The sequence below is a fragment of the Leucoraja erinacea genome, chromosome 39, assembly GCF_028641065.1.
Source record: "Leucoraja erinacea ecotype New England chromosome 39, Leri_hhj_1, whole genome shotgun sequence".
Taxonomy (NCBI): domain Eukaryota; kingdom Metazoa; phylum Chordata; class Chondrichthyes; order Rajiformes; family Rajidae; genus Leucoraja; species Leucoraja erinaceus.
This window is the reverse complement of record NC_073415.1, coordinates 6,815,259-6,835,258: the sequence shown is the minus strand read 5'-3', so window position 1 is coordinate 6,835,258 and position 20,000 is coordinate 6,815,259. Positions and strand designations below refer to the sequence as shown.

General features: G+C 47.6%; 1 protein-coding gene across 2 annotated transcripts in view; it reads right to left on the bottom strand.

Moving 5' to 3' along the window:
- The window catches only part of LOC129714470 (collagen alpha-1(XI) chain-like), a 188,670-nt gene that overhangs the window by 120,006 nt on the left and 48,664 nt on the right, over window positions 1-20,000 (bottom strand). Inside the window, exons 5-10 of one of the 2 annotated variants that reach the window (XM_055664082.1) lie at window positions 16,889-17,020; window positions 13,593-13,778; window positions 10,486-10,629; window positions 3,850-4,014; window positions 2,221-2,268; window positions 1,069-1,110 (exon numbers count right to left, since the gene is read on the bottom strand). In XM_055664082.1, coding sequence (XP_055520057.1) covers window positions 1,069-1,110; window positions 2,221-2,268; window positions 3,850-4,014; window positions 10,486-10,629; window positions 13,593-13,778; window positions 16,889-17,020 — 717 coding nt within the window. The remainder of the gene's footprint in view (window positions 1-1,068; window positions 1,111-2,220; window positions 2,269-3,849; window positions 4,015-10,485; window positions 10,630-13,592; window positions 13,779-16,888; window positions 17,021-20,000) is intronic. The other variant, XM_055664083.1, reaches the window with a different exon arrangement.

The following is a 20,000-nucleotide window of genomic DNA, read 5'->3' as shown; positions in this document are numbered from 1 at the left end:
TGTGAGGCAGCATCTCTACCACTGTGTTGTTAACTGTTGATTCTAAATTTAGGAATGAGAAGGACATCTTGGGGAAATTGGTAGCTTTCTGGATAAAGTCCAACTAACTGATGGAGTAATCATCGACTTGACATCCCCGCATCCTTGCCAACAGGGCTCAAGAACAAAGGCCCATGGAACTAGGTCAACACAAAATGCTGGAGTAACTCAGCGGGTCAGGCAGCATCTATGGAGAGAAGGAACTGGCAGGGGATGGGAGGGGACAAAGAAATAATGTAGTCAGAAAGGAGGTGAGGGGTCACAGGACAAGGGGTCACAGCTTAAGGATAAAGGGGAAATCCTTTAAAACCGAGATGAGAAGAACTTTTTTCACGCAGAGAGTGGTGAATCTCTGGAACTCTCTGCCACAGAGGGTAGTTGAGGCCACAGTTCATTGGCTATATTTAAGAGGGAGTTAGATGTGGCCCTTGTGGCTAAGGAGATCAGGGGGTATGGAGAGAAGGCAGGTACGGGATACTGAGTTGGATGATCAGCCATGTTCATATTGAATGGCGGTGCAGGCTCGAAGGGCCGAATGGCCTACTCCTACACCTAATTTCTATGTTTCTATGTTTCTATGAAATAGTAAGACAAGTGGGAGAACTGGAAAGGGGGATGGGATGGAGAGAGAGAGCAAGGGCTATCTGAAGTTAGAGAAGTCAATGTTCATACCACTGGGGTGTAAACTGCCCAAGTGAAATATGAGGCGCTGCTCCTCCAATTTGCGCTGGGCCTCACTCTGACAATGGAGGAGGCCCAGGACAGAACGGTCAGATTGGGAATGGGAGGGGGGGTTGAAATGCTGAGCCACCGGGAGATCAGGTTGGTTCAGGACGGACTGAGCGGAGGTGTTCAGTGAATCGAATGGTTTTATGAGAATGACCTCAACTGCGCAATGGAGGCCGATTTGTGCGAGGGACCTAGGCCCCATCCCATCGGCTTAACGATCACAGACCGTTTAACGAGCGGAGAACCTCCCCTCACGTATGGACATCCACCCAAAGGTCCTAGAAGATGCAGATAACTCACCTCAGGTCCCGCAGGTCCCACAGGTCCTGGCAAGAGCATTCCCTTCAAAGGAAACAAAGAAGAACATTAACAAACATAGCAAACTTGTGATCGTTTTACAATTCACCCGCAGTTGGTTTTGGTAGTAAACACTCAGGAATATTTTTGCTTAACAGTCGAGTTTATCAAAGGAGTGGGTTGATTTCAAAAGGACTGATTTATCGTTAGATTAGTGGAGGTTCCCCAAGGCTTTGGCAACTCTGGGCATGTCCTCTGACATTGCATCTGGCTAACATCACCATTGGCGTTCCCTCCTTCAAAGGAGGGAAAGCTTCTGATGTCAGTATGTGAGAGATTTGACACACATGTAGGCTTGGCTTTTCCCTGCGAGCTACTGATGTTGGATTGTCCCTGCCAAGTGTTCATGTTTCTGTCAAGAGGAGCCTGACGTTCACTAATATCTCCATTGGAACATTCTTTGAACTACAGCGAAAAGATATCGCGATGTTCTTCAGTTGTTGTTCCATCAGGACTGTCAATGCATCCTGAAACGTAGAGGTGGCCCTCTTCCCCATCATCCCCAATCAATAACCCATGCCTGCCTTCTCCCCATATCTATTGATTCCACTAGCCCCTAGAGCTCTATCTAAATCTCTGTTAAATCCATCCAGTGACTTGGCCTCCACTACCCTCTGTGGCTGGGAATTCCGCTAATGTTCTCCAGAGATGCTGCCTGACCCGTTGAGTTACTCCAGTACTTTGTGTCTGCCTTGGTGTGAAGGGAAGGTGGGATAGGTTGCACGCCAACACCTGCGGAGGATCGAGGAGGGACCAGAGGATGGTTAGCAATCCTGGGATTTGTTAACGGAAGAGTGGGAAGAGTGAGTATAGGGACCAAGATTCCAGAGGAAGTGGTCGAGTGGTTGCAATTACAACTTGATGGCATTTGACATGGTGCGGAAAGATTTAGAGCGATATGGGTCAATCGCAGGCAAGTGGGACTAGCTTAATAGGTCAGTCTGGACGAGTTGGGCCAAAGGGTGTGTTTCGCTGTTGTACAGTTCCGTGATTGGGCAAAGAGGGTGGCGTTGACAAAGTGTACAAGGGGTAGAGAAGTTGTCGAGAGGACAACAATACGGTCACTGTTATAGACTGCATGCTTCATCTACTCACCGGTTCGATAACCCCTGGCTCGCCCTTCTCCCCCTTCTCACCCCTCTGCTGTAAAAGGCACAAAAATAATCAAGGGTGAGACTGGTGCAAGTGACGTCAGCCAGAGAACCCATCAACAGCTCGTTGCAAATCAACCCACCGCCTTCACAAGTCGCACGGAGTCTGAGGTGGATGTTGACAAAGCCAGAGTCCGCTCCCACTCCCAGCTCAAACCCACTAATGTATCTTATGCTGGCCTGAGAAACAGCCCAGACCCCCAGGTAAACAAGGCAATAGACAATGGGTGCAGGAGTAGGCCATTTGGCCCTTCGAGCCAGCACCGCCATTCATGGCTGATCATCCCCAATCAGTACCCCGTTCCTGCCTTCTCCCCATATCCCATGACTCCACTATTTTTAAGAGCCCTATCTAGCTCTCTCTTGGAGAAGGCCAAAATGTATGAATCCACAAGATTTCATTAGAAATGATTAGCTAGATATCTCCATCCAAAGGGGTCCAATTCAGAAAAAGTAGAAACATGGAAAATAGGTGCAGGAGTAGGCCTTCGAGCCAGCAACGCCATTCAATATGGTCATGGCTGATCATCCAAAATCAGGACAAATTGGATCATTTGGTGTTAGTAAGAGTATCAAAGGTAACGGGGAGAATGGGGTTGAGAAGGAAAAATAGATCAGCCATGATCGAATGGGCGGAGCAAACTCAATGGGCCGAATGGTCTAATTCTGGTCCTATGACCTTTAATCTAATCGATCAATCAAACATAAAATAATATGGAATATCTCCTATTCTGGCAAGATCAAAAACATGCCCAACTAATGGAGAAACATAGAAACATGGAAAATAGGTGTAGGAGAAGGCCATTCAGCCCTTCGAGCCAGCACCGTCATTCAATATGATCATGGCTGATCATCCAGAACAGTACCCCGTTCCTGCTTTATCCCCATATCCCTTGATTCTTAGCCCTAAGAGCCACATCCTACTCTATATTGAAAACATCCAGTGAATCGGCCTCCACTGCCTTCTGTGGCAGAGAATTCCAACTCTCTGTGTGGAAAAGTTTATCCTCATCTCAGTCCTAAATGTCCGACCCCATATTCTAAAACTGTGACCCCTGGTTCTGGACTCCCCTAATATGGGGAACATTTTACCTGCATCTATCCTGTCCAATCCCTTAATAATTTTATATGTCTCTCTAGGACTGCCTCTCATCCTTCTAAGTGAATATAAGCCCAGTCGATCCATTGGGGAAGTCCAGGACAAGTGGTCACAGCTTAAGGATAAGGGGGAAATCCTTTAAAACCGAGATGAGAAGAACTTTTTTCACACAGAGAGTGGTGAATCTCTGGAACTCTCTGCCACAGAGGGTAGTCGAGGCCACAGTTCATTGGCTATATTTAAGAGGGAGTTAGATGTGGCCCTTGTGGCTAAGGGGATCAGGGGGTATGGAGAGAAGAAGGCGGGTACGGGATACTGAGTTGGATGATCAGCCATGATCATATTGAATGGCGGTGCAGGCTCGAAGGGCCGAATGGCCTACTCCTGCACCTAATTTCTATGTTTCTATGTTTCTATTCTTTCATCACATGTCCCAGTGTGGTCAAGTTAGAATGGACAAGGAGTCGAGCTTACCCTCGTATCCTGCGTGTCTGAATCCTCCCACTCGGATGATCCCAACCTTTGGTTCCAATGGTCCTCGTCTTCCTTGAAGGCGTAATCGTAGCCATTTGCATCGTAGTCCTCGTGTTCATCGGTGAAGGGACCCTCCGATTCCTCAATGAATTCCTCCCGCATGCTCTGCCGCACAATGGGAAGATGTGAGGCGTGTGTCAGCGCAGTGGAGAAACCTCCAGCCATTACAAATTTTGCAAAATAGGTACCTTTCCGCCCGCAATATAAGTTGTCATTCATTACATTATTTTTCTATATTTTATACTAATACTGTTCAACCTTAAAGTAAAAAACTGCAGTATATTTTAAAGGACTGGGAGAGAGACAATAGACAATAGGTGCAGGAGTAGGCCATTCGGCCCTTCGAGCCAGCACCGCCATTCAATGTGATCATGGCTGATCATCCCCAATCAGTACCCCGTTCCTGCCTTCTCCCCATATCCCCTGGCTCCGCTATCTTTCAGAGCCCTATCTAGCTCTCTCTTGAAAGCATCCAGAGAACCTGCCTCCACCGCCCTCTGAGGCAGAGAATTCCACAGACTCACCACTCTCTGTGAGAAAAAGTGGTTCCTCGTCTCCGTTCTAAATGGCTTACCCCTTGTTCTTAAACTGATACTTCCAAGAGAGAGCTAGATAGGGCTCTTAAAGATAGTGGAGTCGGGGGATATGGGGAGAAAGCAGGAACGGGGTACTGATTTGGGATGATCAGCCATGATCACATTGAATGCCGGTGCTGGATCGAAGGGCCGAATGGCCTACTCCTGCACCTATTGTCTATTGTCTATTAGTGTGGTTGTTGGTATTAGATGACTGCACAATTCCTGATCTAAGACTCTCAGGGGAAAACACTGGATGTATTTGGCAACTGAAGTGAATCAACAAACCACCCCCCCACTCCACCCTCTCCCCATTCCCCTTTGAGCTGCATGGTGGCACAGTGGTAGAGTTGCTGCCTTACAGCGCCATAGACCTGGATTTGATCATGAATATGGGTGCTGGCTGCATGGAGTTTGTACGTTCTCCCCGTGACCTGCATAGCTTTTCTCCGGGTGCTCCAGTTTCCTCCCACACTCCAAAGACGTGCAGGTTTGTAGGTTAATTGGCTTTGGTAAAAATTGTAAATCATCCTTAGTGTGTGTAGGAGAGTGTTAGGGTGCGGGGATCGCTGGTCGGCGCGGACTCGGTGGGTCGAAGGGCCTGTTTCCGCACTGTATCTCTAAACTAAACTAAACTAAGCCAGATGGATGATAGTGTGCAGCATTTAGAGCTTTCTCTCACGTTATGTAACGTTAACCTCACAGCTCTCCTGAGGCTGGAGCCTTCATGAAGAACACGCTGCATGTAGTGGGAGGTTTTTTGGCACGATCTCCAGTTGGGAAAATAAGAACCCACACAACAGCCAGACCTCAATGTCCACTGCAGGCTCTGGAGCAGTGAATGCTCACAGCTATGGAACAATATGCAGCATAGAACATATGAGTCATACAAAGGGCAAGGGGGTGGACTGGAGCCTGCAGCTGGATTTGAACCATGACTCAAGATGCTGAGGTTCAGTTTAGTTTAAGAAAATAGACACAAAACGCTGGAGTAAATCAGCGGGTCAGGCAGCGTCTCTGGAGAGAAAGAATGGGTGATGTTTCGGGTCATAGAAACATAGAAAATAGGTGCGGGAGGAGGCCATTTGGCCCTTCGAGCCAGCACCGCCATTCAATGTGATCGTCCCCAATCAATAACCCGTGCCTGCCTTCTCCCCATATCCCTGGATTCCACTAGCCCCGAGAGTTCTATCTAGAGGCCCTTCTTCAGTCTGAGTTTAGTTTAGTTTAGCTTACTCAGGAGGTCAGGCAGCAGCTGTGGAGAGAAAGGATAGTTGCCCTTTCAGTTTCTTTGGAGACGACCCAATCCATTCCCAACACAAATTCCAAAGATGCGCTGGTTTGTAGGTTAATTGGTTTCTGTAAATCGTAGGATAGAACTAGTTTATGGTTGATCGTGATTGGCATGGACTAGGTGGGCCGAAGGGCCTCCTTCCATGCTGTATAGCATTAGGACTCTACGATTCGTAGGTAATCCTAACAGAAGCAGAAAATGTTGTATTCACCCAGCAGTTCAGGCAGCTTTTGTGGGAAGAAATATAGCATTGACATTTCAGTTCGTGATGAGAAGAGACGAGAAAAAGCACAGCTTAAAACTTTGTTGCGTAGAGAGCGGAGGGAAAGATGGATGTCAAAGAGACCATCTTGGAGTGACAGTCCCAGGAAATATTCCCTTTTCCCTTTATATCCCTCTCGCTGCAAGTTAAAAAAAATTCCCTCCCTTTCCCATTCTGCTTTTTTTTTCACAAAAGTAATTTAAATCAACTATTTACAAAAAATGATATGTACAGTACAAAAAAACCGAACAAACCCACCACCAAAATGAAGCGAATATTATTATATATTGAATATTAAATTACTAATTCCCCATCCTTATTGTGGATGTATTCCGCCCCCCGCGGTGCCCAGCGGTCTAGGAAATCCCCCAGGGAGCCTGTGGACAGTGCGTAGTCCCGCGCTAACACCACCCGGGCACGGACGTAACCCCAGAGAAGGGGCGGGCAGCCGGCTCAGGCACTTTCCCATCCTGTCGGAATGCGAGATGTAAACCAGCAACTGCAGTTCCTTCCCACACCTGAAACATTCAACGGCCTGTCCCACTTTCACGACCTAATTCACGACCTCTGCCGAGTTTGCCCTTGACTCATACTCGCAGCATGGTCGTCACGAGGTCGTAGGTAAGTCGTAGCAGGCCGTGATGCTAGTCGTAGGTACTCATGGCATCAAATAGGTCGGAGCATTTTTTCTGGCATGATGAAAAATGTCCACGAGTAAAAAAGGTCGTGAATTAAGTCTTGCAAGTGGGACAGGCCCATCAACTTTGATTCTCTCCACACAGTTGCTGCCTGACTAGCTGAGTCTTTCAGGCTTTTTTTCCCTCTGCAGTATTTTCTGCACGATTTTTTCTCCCCCCCTTCTCCTGTAATTACAGTGTAAGTGGATTTGGCAAATGACCCAAATAGCGAAATATTGCTTTGACAAATGATCTGAAAATGAGTCACTTCTTGCAGTATAACAGAGGTTCTCTGCCAACAGAAATGAAATGAATGAACTCGAGAATTGGCAGAACTAATTGGCGGTAAGATATGGAGGGTTGTCCAACATAACAGGGGCATGGTAATAAAGCAGTTGAACTATTAAACCAGTAGCCAGGATCACAAATAATTCATCTTGAGACACAAGTTCAATTCCCACCATGGCGGATACAAGTTTATATTCAACAAATTAAACATACGTGGAATTTTAAACAAAGAAATCTGGCTAGTCTCAACAATAGTGAGGATGAAATCATGAGATTGCCACAAAAGCTGGTCTGGTAAACTGTTATCATTCCACAGTCTGGACCACACATGACTGCGGACTCACCGATCTGCCGCCTCGGCCATAGGGTCATAGAGTCAGTCATACAGCGTGGAAACAGGCCCTTGGGCCCAACCTGCCCACACCAGCCAACACCACCACTAGAAGAACTAAGGGCGCTCCGTGGCGCAGCGGTAGAGTTGCTGCCTCACAGCGCCAGAGACACGGGTTCGATCCTGTCTGTACGGAGTTTGTACGTTCTCCCTGTGACCTGCGTGGGTTTTCTCCGGGAAGCTCCGGTTTCCTCCCACACTCCCAAGATGTGCAGGTTTGTAGGCTTTGTATAATAGTAGGTTGTCCCTAGTGTGTGTAGGATAGCGTTACTGTGCGGGGATTGTTGGTCGGCACGGACTCGGTGGGCCGAAAGGCCTTTATGTGCAATGTATCTCTAAACTAACCTAATCTAAACTAAACTGCAGGTGGCGGCTAACTAGCACCTTCATTAGAGTTATTTGTAGTGAACCATAAATGTTCTCCTAGTGATCTCCTTGACGTAGATACATACTGCGTGGAAACATGCCCTTCGGCCCAACTTGCCCATTCTGACCACCAAGTCCCTGCGTTTGGCCCATATCCCTCCAAACCTGTCCTATCCATGTACCGAAGAGCGACACAAAATGCTGGAGTAATGCCCCTGTCCCACTTAGGAAACCTGAACGGAAACCTCTGGAGACTTTGCGCCCCACCCAAGGTTTCCGTGCGGTTCCCGGAGGTTTTTGTCAGTCTCCCTACCTGCTTCCACTACCTGCAACCTCCGGCAACCACCTGCAACCTCCAGCAACCACCTGAAACCTCTGGAAACCTTGGGTGGGGCGCAAAGTCTCCAGAGGTTTCCGTTCAGGTTTGCTAAGTGGGACAGGGGCATAACTCAGCGGGACAGGCAGCAGCTCTGGAGAGAAGGAATGGGCGATGTTTCGAGTCGAGACCCTCCTGCATTCCATGTACCTGTCTAAATGTTTCTTAAACGTTGCGATTGTACCTGCAACAGTTCGGTGGCATTGAGGACTAGGTAAATAACACTGCCATTGACAGCAATGTCTATATTCTGTCAGTGAGTGAACCTAGATAACACAATGTTTCACAGCCAAACTGCAGCACAGTCAGCCAACTCTATTATTTTTACAAGATTACAATAGTGACTAAACTTCCCAAACCAATTCCTTCACTATTAAGTGATGAAAAGATCAGTAAGGAGTGACAGAAATTCAAGGGTCTTGATCCCAAACGCCAACTATCCATGTCCTCCAGGGATGCTGCCTGACCCGCTGAGTTACTCCAGCACTTTGTGCTTTTTCCCCCCCGCAAACCAGCATATGCAGTTCCTTGTTTCCACACATTCTTGTAATGACAATGAATTGCAGATGCTGCTCTATATCGAAGAAAGACACAAAGTGCTGGAATAACTCAGCAGTATAATCAGAATCATAAGGAAACATTCATAGGAGACATTTTGGTTCTGGACCCTTCTTCAGACAGAACTTCCCACATGTTTTCCTCGTTTTAAGCCTGGTGATTTTGGAGAGGAAAGCAGTAAGGAGTTATATCTCTCAAATAAGCCACAGGCTATCAATCTCATCATGTGCCACCCCTTTATCCAATGGTTGAATCCCTTGAAGTCCAAGAGGCCAGGGTTGTTAATGCCCCGTTCCTCAACCTTCCTGTTTAAGAAGGAACTGCAGATGCTGGAAAAACGAAGGTAGACAAAAATGCTGGAGAAACTCAGCAGGTGCGGCAGCATCTATGGAGCGAAGGATATAGGCAACGCTTTGGGTCTGAAGAAGGGTTTCAGCCCTATTTCCTTCGTTCCATAGATGCTGCTGCACCCGCTGAGTTTCTCCAGCATTTTTGTCTTCCTTAACCTTCCTGCTTGGTTTTTAGTTTAGTTAGGAAATACAGCATGGAAATTGGCCCTTGTCCACAGCAACCTTTGATCATCTAGTCTCACTAGTTCAATGTTATCTCACTTGCACGTCCACTCCCTACACACTTGGGACCAATTATCCTACAAACCTGCACCTCTTTGGAATATGGGGGAAAACCGGAGCAACTGTGGAGGAAACGCACATGGTCACGGGGAGAACGTGTAAACCACACACACACACACACACACACACACACACACACACACACACACACACACACACACACACACGCACACACACACACACACACACACACACACACACACACACACACACACACACGCACACACACACACACACACACACACACACACACACACACACACACACGCACACACACACACACGCACACGCTCACACATATACACACACACACACACACACACGCACACACACACTCACACACACACACACACACACACACACACGCTCACACACACACTCACGCACACACACACACAGAGACACACACACACACACACTCACACACACACACGCACACACACACACACACACACACACACACACACACACACACACACACTCACGCACACACACACACACACACACACACACACACACACACACACACACACACACACACACACACACACACACACACACACACACACACACACACACACACACACACACACACACACACACACACACACACACGCACACACACACAGACACACACACACACACACGCGCACACGCACACACACACGCACACACACACACACACACACACACACGCACACACACACACACACACGTGCACACACACACACACGCACACACACACACACACACACACACGCTCACACACACACCCACGCACACACACACACACACACACACACAACACACACACACACACACACACACATCCAAGGTCAGGATGGAACCCGGGTCTCTGGCGCCATGAGGAGCAACTCTACCGCTGCGCCACCACACCACCCCTTTCTTCAGACACTGACCATTCATCGACCTAGTCAAAGGGTCTGCCCAGAACCTGGTGGTCTTCCTGAGACAGGAGATGCCCGCAAGTGGCAGCCGCAGAATGGTGCATTCCAAGATGCAGGAGTATGCGCAGAGTGACACACCGACGCTCGGCGGTGAAACCCACATCTCTGGCGTTATGAGGCAGCAGCGCTACCAGCTGCACCACTGCGCCGCCTTGCCAGAGCCACGGCCACCGCTAGAGCGGAGCTTACCTCATGGTCCATCGCGTTTCCCTCCACTGCATCGATAGTGGTCGAGGCGTTGTAGATCGCTGACTCCAAGTCCGTGTAGTACTCTGGGCCGAGAAAGTAGTCGTAAACATTGTCCACCTCTCCCTCTGCAATGGGCTCAGTGTCCTGAGATGGGGTGCAGGAAAACAAGAGGGTCAGACAACAGAAGACGCTGCTCCCTGCGGCTTAGCCTGGTGGTCGCTGCAGGAGCAGAGAGGTGACCTCTTCCTAGGCAAGTCTAGATATCTCCTCAGCCAGGACTTCAGTCATAGAATGATACAGTATGTAAACAGGCCCTTCGGCCCCAACTTGCCCACATCGGTCAACATGTCCCAGCTACACTTGTCCCACCTGCCTGCGTTTGGTCCATATCCCACCAAACCTGTCCAATCCATGTACCTGTCTAACTGTTTCTTAAAAATTGGGATAGTCCCAGCCTCAACTACCTCCTCCAGCAGCTCGTTCCATACACACATCACCCTTTGTGTGAAAAAGTTACACCTCAGATTCCTATTAAATCTTTACCCCTTCACCTTGAACCTATGTCCTCTGGTCCTCGATTCCCCTACTCTGGGCAAGAGACTCTGTGCATCTACCCGATCTCTTCCTCTCAAGAGTCTCCAACAATTGGAGGAGTTATTTAGGATCCACAAGTCCTCAGACAGGAGAACTGGGCAAGGAATCGATGGCCAAATCGACAAAGAAGATGGATTACACAGTTCTTAATCACCTTCTGAATAATACCATCATTCATGAGGTGATCCAATCTTCCGACTTTGTCTGGCTTTGGTTCAATGACCCAAATACTTTGTCAAGGAACCTTGATCATTTTTTATCCTGCTTATCTGATGCAGGGAATTTTAATCTTTTTCTGCTTTCATAGAATCATAAAAAAATAGGTGCAGGAGTAGCCATTCGGCCCTTCGAGCCTGCACCGCCATTCAATATGATCATGGCTGATCATCCAACTCAGTATCCTGTACCTGCCTTCTCTCCATACCCCTTGATCCCTTTAGCCACATGGGCCACATCTAACTCCCTCTTAAATATAGCCAATGAACTGTGGCCTCAACTACCTTCTGTGGCAGAGAATTCCAGAGATTCACCACTCTCTGTGTGAAAAATGTTTTTCTCATCTCGGTCCTAAAGGATTTCCCCTTTATCCTTAAACTGCGACCCCTTGTTCTGGACTTCCCCAACATCGGGAACAATCTTCCTGCATCTAGCCTGTCCAACCCCTTAAGAATTTTGTAAGTTTCTATAAGATCCCCCCTCAATCTTCTAAATTCTAGCGTGTACAAGCCCAGTCTTTCTTCATATGAAAGTCCTGACATCCCAGGAATCAGTCTGGTGAACCATCTCTGTACTCCCTCTATGGCAAGAATGTCTTTCCTCAGATTTAGAGACCAAAACTGTACTTTCACCTCGACTGACATAAGCTCTCCCTCTTCCCTTGCTCCAGCTCAACACTCTCCTTGTCACCCACTATCAAGCGGTCAGGACCAGCGCCATGACACATGCCTCTTCCACTTGACCTCCTGATTGGGTTGGTAAGGAATGATTCAATTGGATAAATGGGCCTTCCAGTTTCACCCTATGGGCAGTGGGGATTAAACCCTAGGTGGGCAAGTCTCCATCAACTGAGTCCGATGCATTTTACCCCATGGACCACCATTGTGGAAGGGAGGAGATAAGGATGGGGACTGTGTTCTAACCTAGTCAAGAAAAAACAACAACCATTTTACCACAAGCTTCAAGCTCAAGGAGATATCTTCCACTTATGTTGGTACCTGAAAATTCCTCCAAATTAAATCATTAAATCACTGATACGTCAGCAGTCAAACAAATTTAAGCTTGTGATGAAGCGTGTGGTTAAAGTTTGGTGATCGAATGGTAAAAAGCGTGATTATGGCCTTCGGTTACAGCTGTGCAGCGAGCATTCCGATGGTCAGCAATGTCTCAGTAATGCATTAATCCATGTGCAACATAGAAGCTCGTCAAACCCCGTTCAAATCGCATTACAATAACCGTGGCGATGGGCAGAGGGCAGTGCGGGGTGGAGCATGGAGATGACGGGAGTGATGTGATGTTACCAAGAACACAATCTCTTCAGGGAAGGGAAGAGCCCTTCACAAATCCTGACAATTCCTCTGGGGCGGCAGGGGGCGCAGCGGTAGAGTTGCTGCCTCACAGCGCCAGAGTCCCGGGTTCGATCCTGACTACGGGTGCTGCCTGCACGGAGTTTGTACGTTCTCCCCGTGACCTGCGTGGCTTTTCTCTGGGTGCTCCGGTTTCCTCCCACACTCTAAAGACGTACAGGTGTGTAGGTTCATTGGTTTTTGGTGAAGATGGTAAATTGTCCATAGTGTGTATATCGGATAGTGTAAGTGAAGGGGGAATCACTGTTCGACACGGACTCGGTGGGCCGAAGGGCCTATTTCCGTGCTGTCCCTCTAAACTAAACTAAAGTCAACCAAGTGAAACTAAAAATCACTAAACTAAACTAAATCAAACCAAACTAAACTAAAAAACTGAATTCTTAGCCCATCTTTGGGAAGTGACATTAACACTCCTCACCACCCCCCCCCTCCCCCCTCCCTTCCACACCCATATACACCACACCCTCTAATAAAGGAAGCACTTAACTAACAAAGTCTCCCCAACTTCCCTTCCACTTTGTTTAAGAAGGAACTGCAGATGCTGGAAAATTGAAGGTAGACAAAAATGCTGGAGAAACTCAGCGGGTGCAGCAGCATCTATGGAGCGAAGGAAATAGGCAACGTTTCGGGTCTGAAGAAGGGTTTCGGACCGAAACGTTGCCTATTTCCTTCGCTCCATAGATGCTGCTGCACCCGCTGAGTTTCTCCAACTTTTTTGTGTACCTTCCCTTCCACTTTGAACGGGCAGGCTGCGTGAAGAGTTGGAGATGGTGGCAGGGGAGGGTTGGATGGAATCGGAGGATGTAATGCGAACAGGGCAGTGCAGAGCGCAGCAAGGTTGGATTAAGTTAGCAGGGGCCACACGTGCCAGTCTTCGACGCTCCTCCGACATTGCCCTGAGGAGGAGCTGAGCGAGTGTGCTTCATCTACCTTTTCCCCAACTCTAAGTGTGTCTATCTTTTGCCGAGCGGCACGATCTTTCTCCTTCTTCCTGCGGTTTTTTTTCGATTTCTTTGATTTGCCTTTTCCTTTTCCTTTGCCTTTGCCCTTGCCCTTCTTTCTAGAGCGCTTGCGGTCTCTCTTCTTTTTTTTGTGGCGTGGCCGGGAAGTCACCGTCTGTAAAAAGTAGCGTGTGAGAGAAAGAGAGCGAGAGAGAGAGAGATAGAGAACCTGAAGCCAAGGAGGTGATCAGATATTGGGCGTTGGTCACCGCGTGGGGTTGAGAGCATTGTAAACAATGAATGCATTGTCGTACTATAATGAGTATTTGTTATAGTGTAATTTCTGATTATGTTTTGATGTGTTGCATCATATGACTGTGTCGGATAAAGTTTTTGAAAAGGGGAAAAAAAAAAAAAAAAAAGAGGTGATCAGATATTGTTGGTAGAAGCGGTTGATGAAAGGAACACAAATCCAGATCTCACATTGGGGAGGGGGTTGGATATCATCAAGGTTGGATGGGTTGACATATGATGAGCATTTGACGGCACTGGGCCTATACTTGCTCGATCTTGGAAGAAGGAGAAGGGACCTCATTGAAACCGAATGCTAAATGCCCCGATAGAGTGGATGTGGAGAAGATGTTTCCACCAGTCGGAGAGTCTACGTCCAGTGGCCATGTCCTCAGAATTAAAGGATGTATCTTCAGAAAGGAGGATAGACACAAAACGGTGGAGTAACTCAGCGGGACAGGCAACATCTCTGGAGAGAAGGAATGGGTGACGTTTCGGGTCGAGACCCTTCTTCAGAAAGGGGAGGAGGAAGAATTTCTTCAGTCAGAGGATGGTGAATCTGTTTAAATCTTTGACACAGAAGGCTGTAGTGCCAAGTCAATGGATGTTTTTAAGGCAAGAGATAGATAGATTCTTGATTAGTACGGGCGTCAGGGGTTATGGGGAGAAGGCAGGAGTTGAGAGGGAGAGATAGATTAGCCATGATTGGATAGCAGAGTAGACTTGATGGGCCGAATGGCCTAATTCTGCTCCTATCACTTATGAATTGATGACGATGAGCAACAGGAATGCCAGATAAGAATGGGAACATCGAGGAAAAGAGTTGGGGTTGTATCCAAAATAAAGCATTTCACTCTACTAGTACTCGAGACAATGAAGTATCATTGGCTCATGGTCACTTTTCATCCCATAACTTCATGTTGTCTGGGTCAACTTGACCAGGTAAAGTTACTGAAGGAGGGAAATAACAAAAGGAGCAATAGAGACAAGGAGAGGCTCTATTTTTTAATTGGGAATTCGTCAGATACACACAGACACACTGGGCTTTTCCCAGGGATATGCAAAGTGACCGTGCCAAGCAACAGCGGCAATTAACCGGATACACTGGCACGCCCTACATCAACAATATGTGTCATGGATGCAACAGTGCATCACAAGTTAACGGTGGGGCGGGGAGACTTCAGACAATGCTGCCAACCAGCTAGTGAAAGGAAAGCAAACACTGTCGGCAAGTAAACTCAGTCAAGGTGGTAGCCTCAAAATTCATCAGTTCGCAAGGATCAGGAGCAGAATTAGGCCATTCGACCCATCAAGTCAACTCCGCCATTCAATCATGGCTGATCTATCTCTCCCTCCTAACCCCATTCTCCTGCCTTTCCCCCAGAACATCTGACACCCGTACTAATCAAGAATCTATCTATGTCTGCCTTAAAAATATCCATTGACTTGATACCACGGCAAAGAATTCCACAGATTCACCACCCTCCAGAGATGCTGCCTGACCCGCTGAGTTACTCCGGCATTTTGTGTCTATATCTATCGATTCATCTCCGTTTGACTCCTCTATCCAGTCCTCTCAGTAGAGCAGATTCACAGATTCACCACCCTCCGACTAAAGAAATTGCCTCCTCATCTCCTTCCTAAAGGAACGTCCTTTAATTCTGAGGCTGTGTCCTCTGGTCCTAGACTCTCCCACTAGTGGAAACATCCTCTCCACACCCACTCGATCCAGGCCTTTCACTATTCGTGAAGTGGGCACACAGTAGATAGCGCAGGGGATGTGGGTGAGGAGATTTGGGAATTTGGGAATTCCAGATCGTAGGATCTTAGCCTCAGAAGGTAGCGATCCAGAACACAATTAAATTATCCTGAGGACAATTAAATTCAGACCAACATGAATCCAGATCTCAAAATGCTGGATTAACTCAGTCAGGCAACATCTCACGAGGACATGGATACGTGACATTCCAGGTCTTCAGAGTCAGAAGAGAGGTCCCGACTTGAAACGTTGCCTATCCATAAATGGCATTAGGAGGGAGAGATAGATCAGCCATGATTGCATGACAGAGTAGAACATGGGCCGAATGGCCTAATTCTGCTCCTATCACTTATGAACTTGTGAAGATGAGCAACAGGAATGCCAGATAAGAGAGGGAACATCGAGGAAAAGAGTTGGAGCTGAGAATGCTGATGATAGAATGGAAGGAAAAGCCTTGCCCATTTGGGCTGAGATTCATCAATTGGCAATGTTCACTGCTCCGCCACCTTGTGCACTTATCCAAGCATCACCTTTATACCCCGGCAAGCCTATGAATGAAATGCAGATTATACGTGGAGAAAAGCATAAACCTTCGCAAGTCTGGGACGATGCCATCGGTTCCCATCAGCTGAACGCTCCATTAAGCAAAAATAGACACAAAACGCTGGAGTAACTCAGCGGTTCAGGCAGCATCTCTGGAGAGAAGGAATAGGGTCGAGGCCCTTCTCCAGACCCAGAGTCAAGGGAGAGTGAAAGGTATGAAAAGATACAGAGCAAATCAGAGCCGGCACCGATGGCCAAGGAGCCCACAATGGTCCATTGTTGCTTCATAAAACAAGGTGTGTATGCAGACTCAAATCTAATTGGCACATGGATAGGAAGGGAAGGGGGGAGAAAAGAGTGTCATTGGACTGGGGGGGTCAGCGGGGAACCAATGGCAAAGGCAGCAGAAACAAAAATAGAAAATTCCTCAAATTATTGCATTCGTCGAAACAGGATGGACCTTAGGAGACCTCTCATGGCCACACAGCCTGTACAGTTTTGAGAGGTCTCCTATGGTGGTAAGAGGTCTCCAAAGAGTCGTAGTCTTTCTGGTCGCGGCTGAATTTTCAACATGTTGAACATTTCGGCGACCTATGGCAGGTGCCAGCAGTCGCCTGTAAAGGTTGCGTAAGTGGGACAGGCCCTTGAGGATTGCATGGTTCAGTTGACAATGAAGCACTCGTGAGCCTTACCTCGTCATCGTAGGTGGGCACGAGGGATTGCAGGGCGTAGGGTAGGGCGGCATCACAGTCGGGGATGTAATCCTCACAGTAGGTGTAGGCTGCCTGGGGATCAGGCGACATTAACAGCTGCTGGATATCACCCTGTGACAGAGGGGAACACGACAACACAGGTTACAACATAGGTCGACAGTACACTGACACACCCCCACCTAACCTCCACCCTCCCCTCAACGTCTTTATGGGGCTGTCCCACTGTACGAGTTCACCCAAGAGCTCTCCCGAGTTTAAAAAAAAATCGAACTCGTGGTAAGCACATAGAATGTACGTGGCAGATACATCGGAGCTCGGGGACGTTTAGCTTGTAATTTAACATACAAACCTGCACTGCCAAAGATACACAGGTTTGTATACTCTTGATTAGTGCCAGGGTTTTGGTGAGAGAAGGCAGGGGAGGGGTTTGGTGAGTGATAGATAGATCAGCCCTGATAGAATGGTGGAGTAGACGGTTGACCAGACCGAATGGCCTATTTCTGTCTTATATACCTTATGGATAGAATTGGCTTCTGTAAATTGCCCCCTAGTGTGTAGGGAGGGGAATAACATAACTAGTGTACAAAATAATCGATGGTCAGCATTAACAGGCGGATGCGCTGAATAGCCTGTTCCAAAACTGTAATGACCCAGTTTTTCAGCGACCTGCTACGTACGACTAGACACTCATTGGCAGTTGTCTGAAAAATCACCCATGTGGGACAGTCCCATAACTCTGAAACTAGACTCTGAGCTGGAGACTGCTGCCTATTTCCAACTTTTTCTGCTTCTAGTTACAAAGAAAAAGGGGTCGGGTTATTTGGCAAGGGTCAGGTCATGCAGCAATCAACTGGAATAACAGCTGTATCTTTTCCTACAGCAGTATTTTTTTTTAACAAAGGAGAAACAACTTCAGTGTGGGTGTAAAGGCCTTTGCAATGTCCTCCGATAATGAACAATGCAGAATAATATTTTGTTGTTTCTTTCCCCCAAAATCTGAACCTCACTAGATTAAATTGCTCCCAACGCTACTCCCAATCCTCAAAGCAAACACTGTAATGGTTACTGTATTTCAGACTGATGTTGATTGTTGTACTGCCAGCTAAATTAGCCGTACTGTCTTCTTAATTTGTACACCCACTGTAAACAATTAATGACAAGCCGGCAATTTGTATACTGTTGATTAGTGCCAGGGTTTATGAGGAGGACACAGGGGGAGGGGGTTGTGAGTGATAGATAGATCAGCTCTGATTGAATGGCGGGGTAGACTTGATGGACCGAATGGCCTATTTCTGTTTGTATACCTTATGGACGTAATTGGCTTCTGTAAATTGCCCCTAGTGTGTAGGGAGTGGAATAACATAACTAGTGTACAACTAATCGATGGTCAGCATTAACCCGGAGCGCTGAATAGCCTGTTCCAACACTGTAATGACCCAGTTTTTCAGCGACCTGCTACGTACGACTAGTGTCAGCGGCAGAGATGCTGAAAAATCACCCTGTGGGACTTCCCGAACTCTGAAACTAGAAACTCTGGAGACTTTGCTGCCCCATTTCCAAGGTTTTCTGCTTCGGTTACCCGGAAAAGGGGTCGGGTTATTGCCGGAAGGGTCAGGTAGTGCAGAAATCAACTGGGTAGTGGAGTATCTTTTCAAACAGCAGTATTTTTTTTTTAACTTAAGTGGGGCGCAAAGTCTCAGTGTGGGTGTAAAGGCCTTCAATGTCCTCCGATACGTGAACAGGGCAGAATAATATTTTGCGCCAAATTTCCCCCAAAAATCTGAACCTCACTACGGGTGCTTGCTCCCAACGGAGTTTGTACAATCTCCCCGTGCAAACACTGTAATGGTTTTTCTGTCCGAGACTGATGTTGATTTCTTGTACTGCCAGGCTAAATTGGCCGTACTGTCTTCTTAATTTAAACACCCACTGTAAACAATTAATGACAAGCCGGCAATTTGAAAGAAAACCTAGAGTTATTAATGTTTTACATAATTAAAATCGGACTTTCAAGACTGGGTACAACCACAGGGGAGTGTTTGCAAGCCTGCCAACAACAACAAATGCTTCTAGATAGCACATTTGATCTGAAGAAAAATGCGCACAAGAGGCCTATTCAGAAACAGCTTGGTTGACGAGATATCAAAGGGGAAAGTTGCCTCAAAGCTCAAGAGGAGAAGGGGCAAGCAGGGCGGCATGGTGGTGCAGCGGAAGAGTTGCTGCCTTATGCCCCTGTCCCACTTAGGAAACCTGAAAGGAAACCTCTGGAGACTTTGCGCCCCACCCAAGGTTTCCGTGCGGTTCCCGGAGGTTGCAGGTGGTTGCCGGAGGTTGCAGGTAGTGGAAGCAGGTAGGGAGACTGACAAAAACCTCCGGGACGGAAACCTTAGGTGGGGCGCAAAGTCTCCAGAGGTTCCGTTCAGGTTTCCTAAGTGAGACAGGGGCATTATACAGCGCCAAAGACCCTGGTTCAATCCCGACTACGGGTGCTGCCTGTACGGAGTTTGTACGTTCTCCCCGTGACCTGCATGGGTTTTCTCCGAGATCTTCGACTTGTGGAATTCTTTGCCACAGAAGGCTGTGGAGGCCAAAGCAGTGGATATTTTAAAGGCAGGGATAGTATTGAAGATAGCGGAGTCGGGGGAATATGGGGAGAAGGCAGGAACGGGGTACTGATTTATTTATTGAAATCATATTCTTGTCTCTCTTCCAGGGAGATGCTACCTGCATTTCATTGTCTCTGTACTGTACACTGACAATGACAATTAAAGTTGAATCTGAATCTGAATCTGATTGTGGATGATCAGCCATGATCACATTGAATGGCGGTGCTGGCTCGAAGGGGCCGAATGGCCTACTCCTACACCTATTGTCTATTGTCTAAATGTGTAGGAAGGAACTGCAGATGCTGGTTTTGTACCGAGGATGGACACAAATGCTCGAGTAACTCAGCGAGTCAGGCAGGATTTCTGGAGATGGGTCTGAACTGAAATGTCACCCATTCCTTTCCTCCAGGTTTGTGGCTGAGTTGGCTAAATTGTCCCTAGTATGTCGGGCAGAACTGGCGTATGGGTTGATTGCTGTTTGGCAC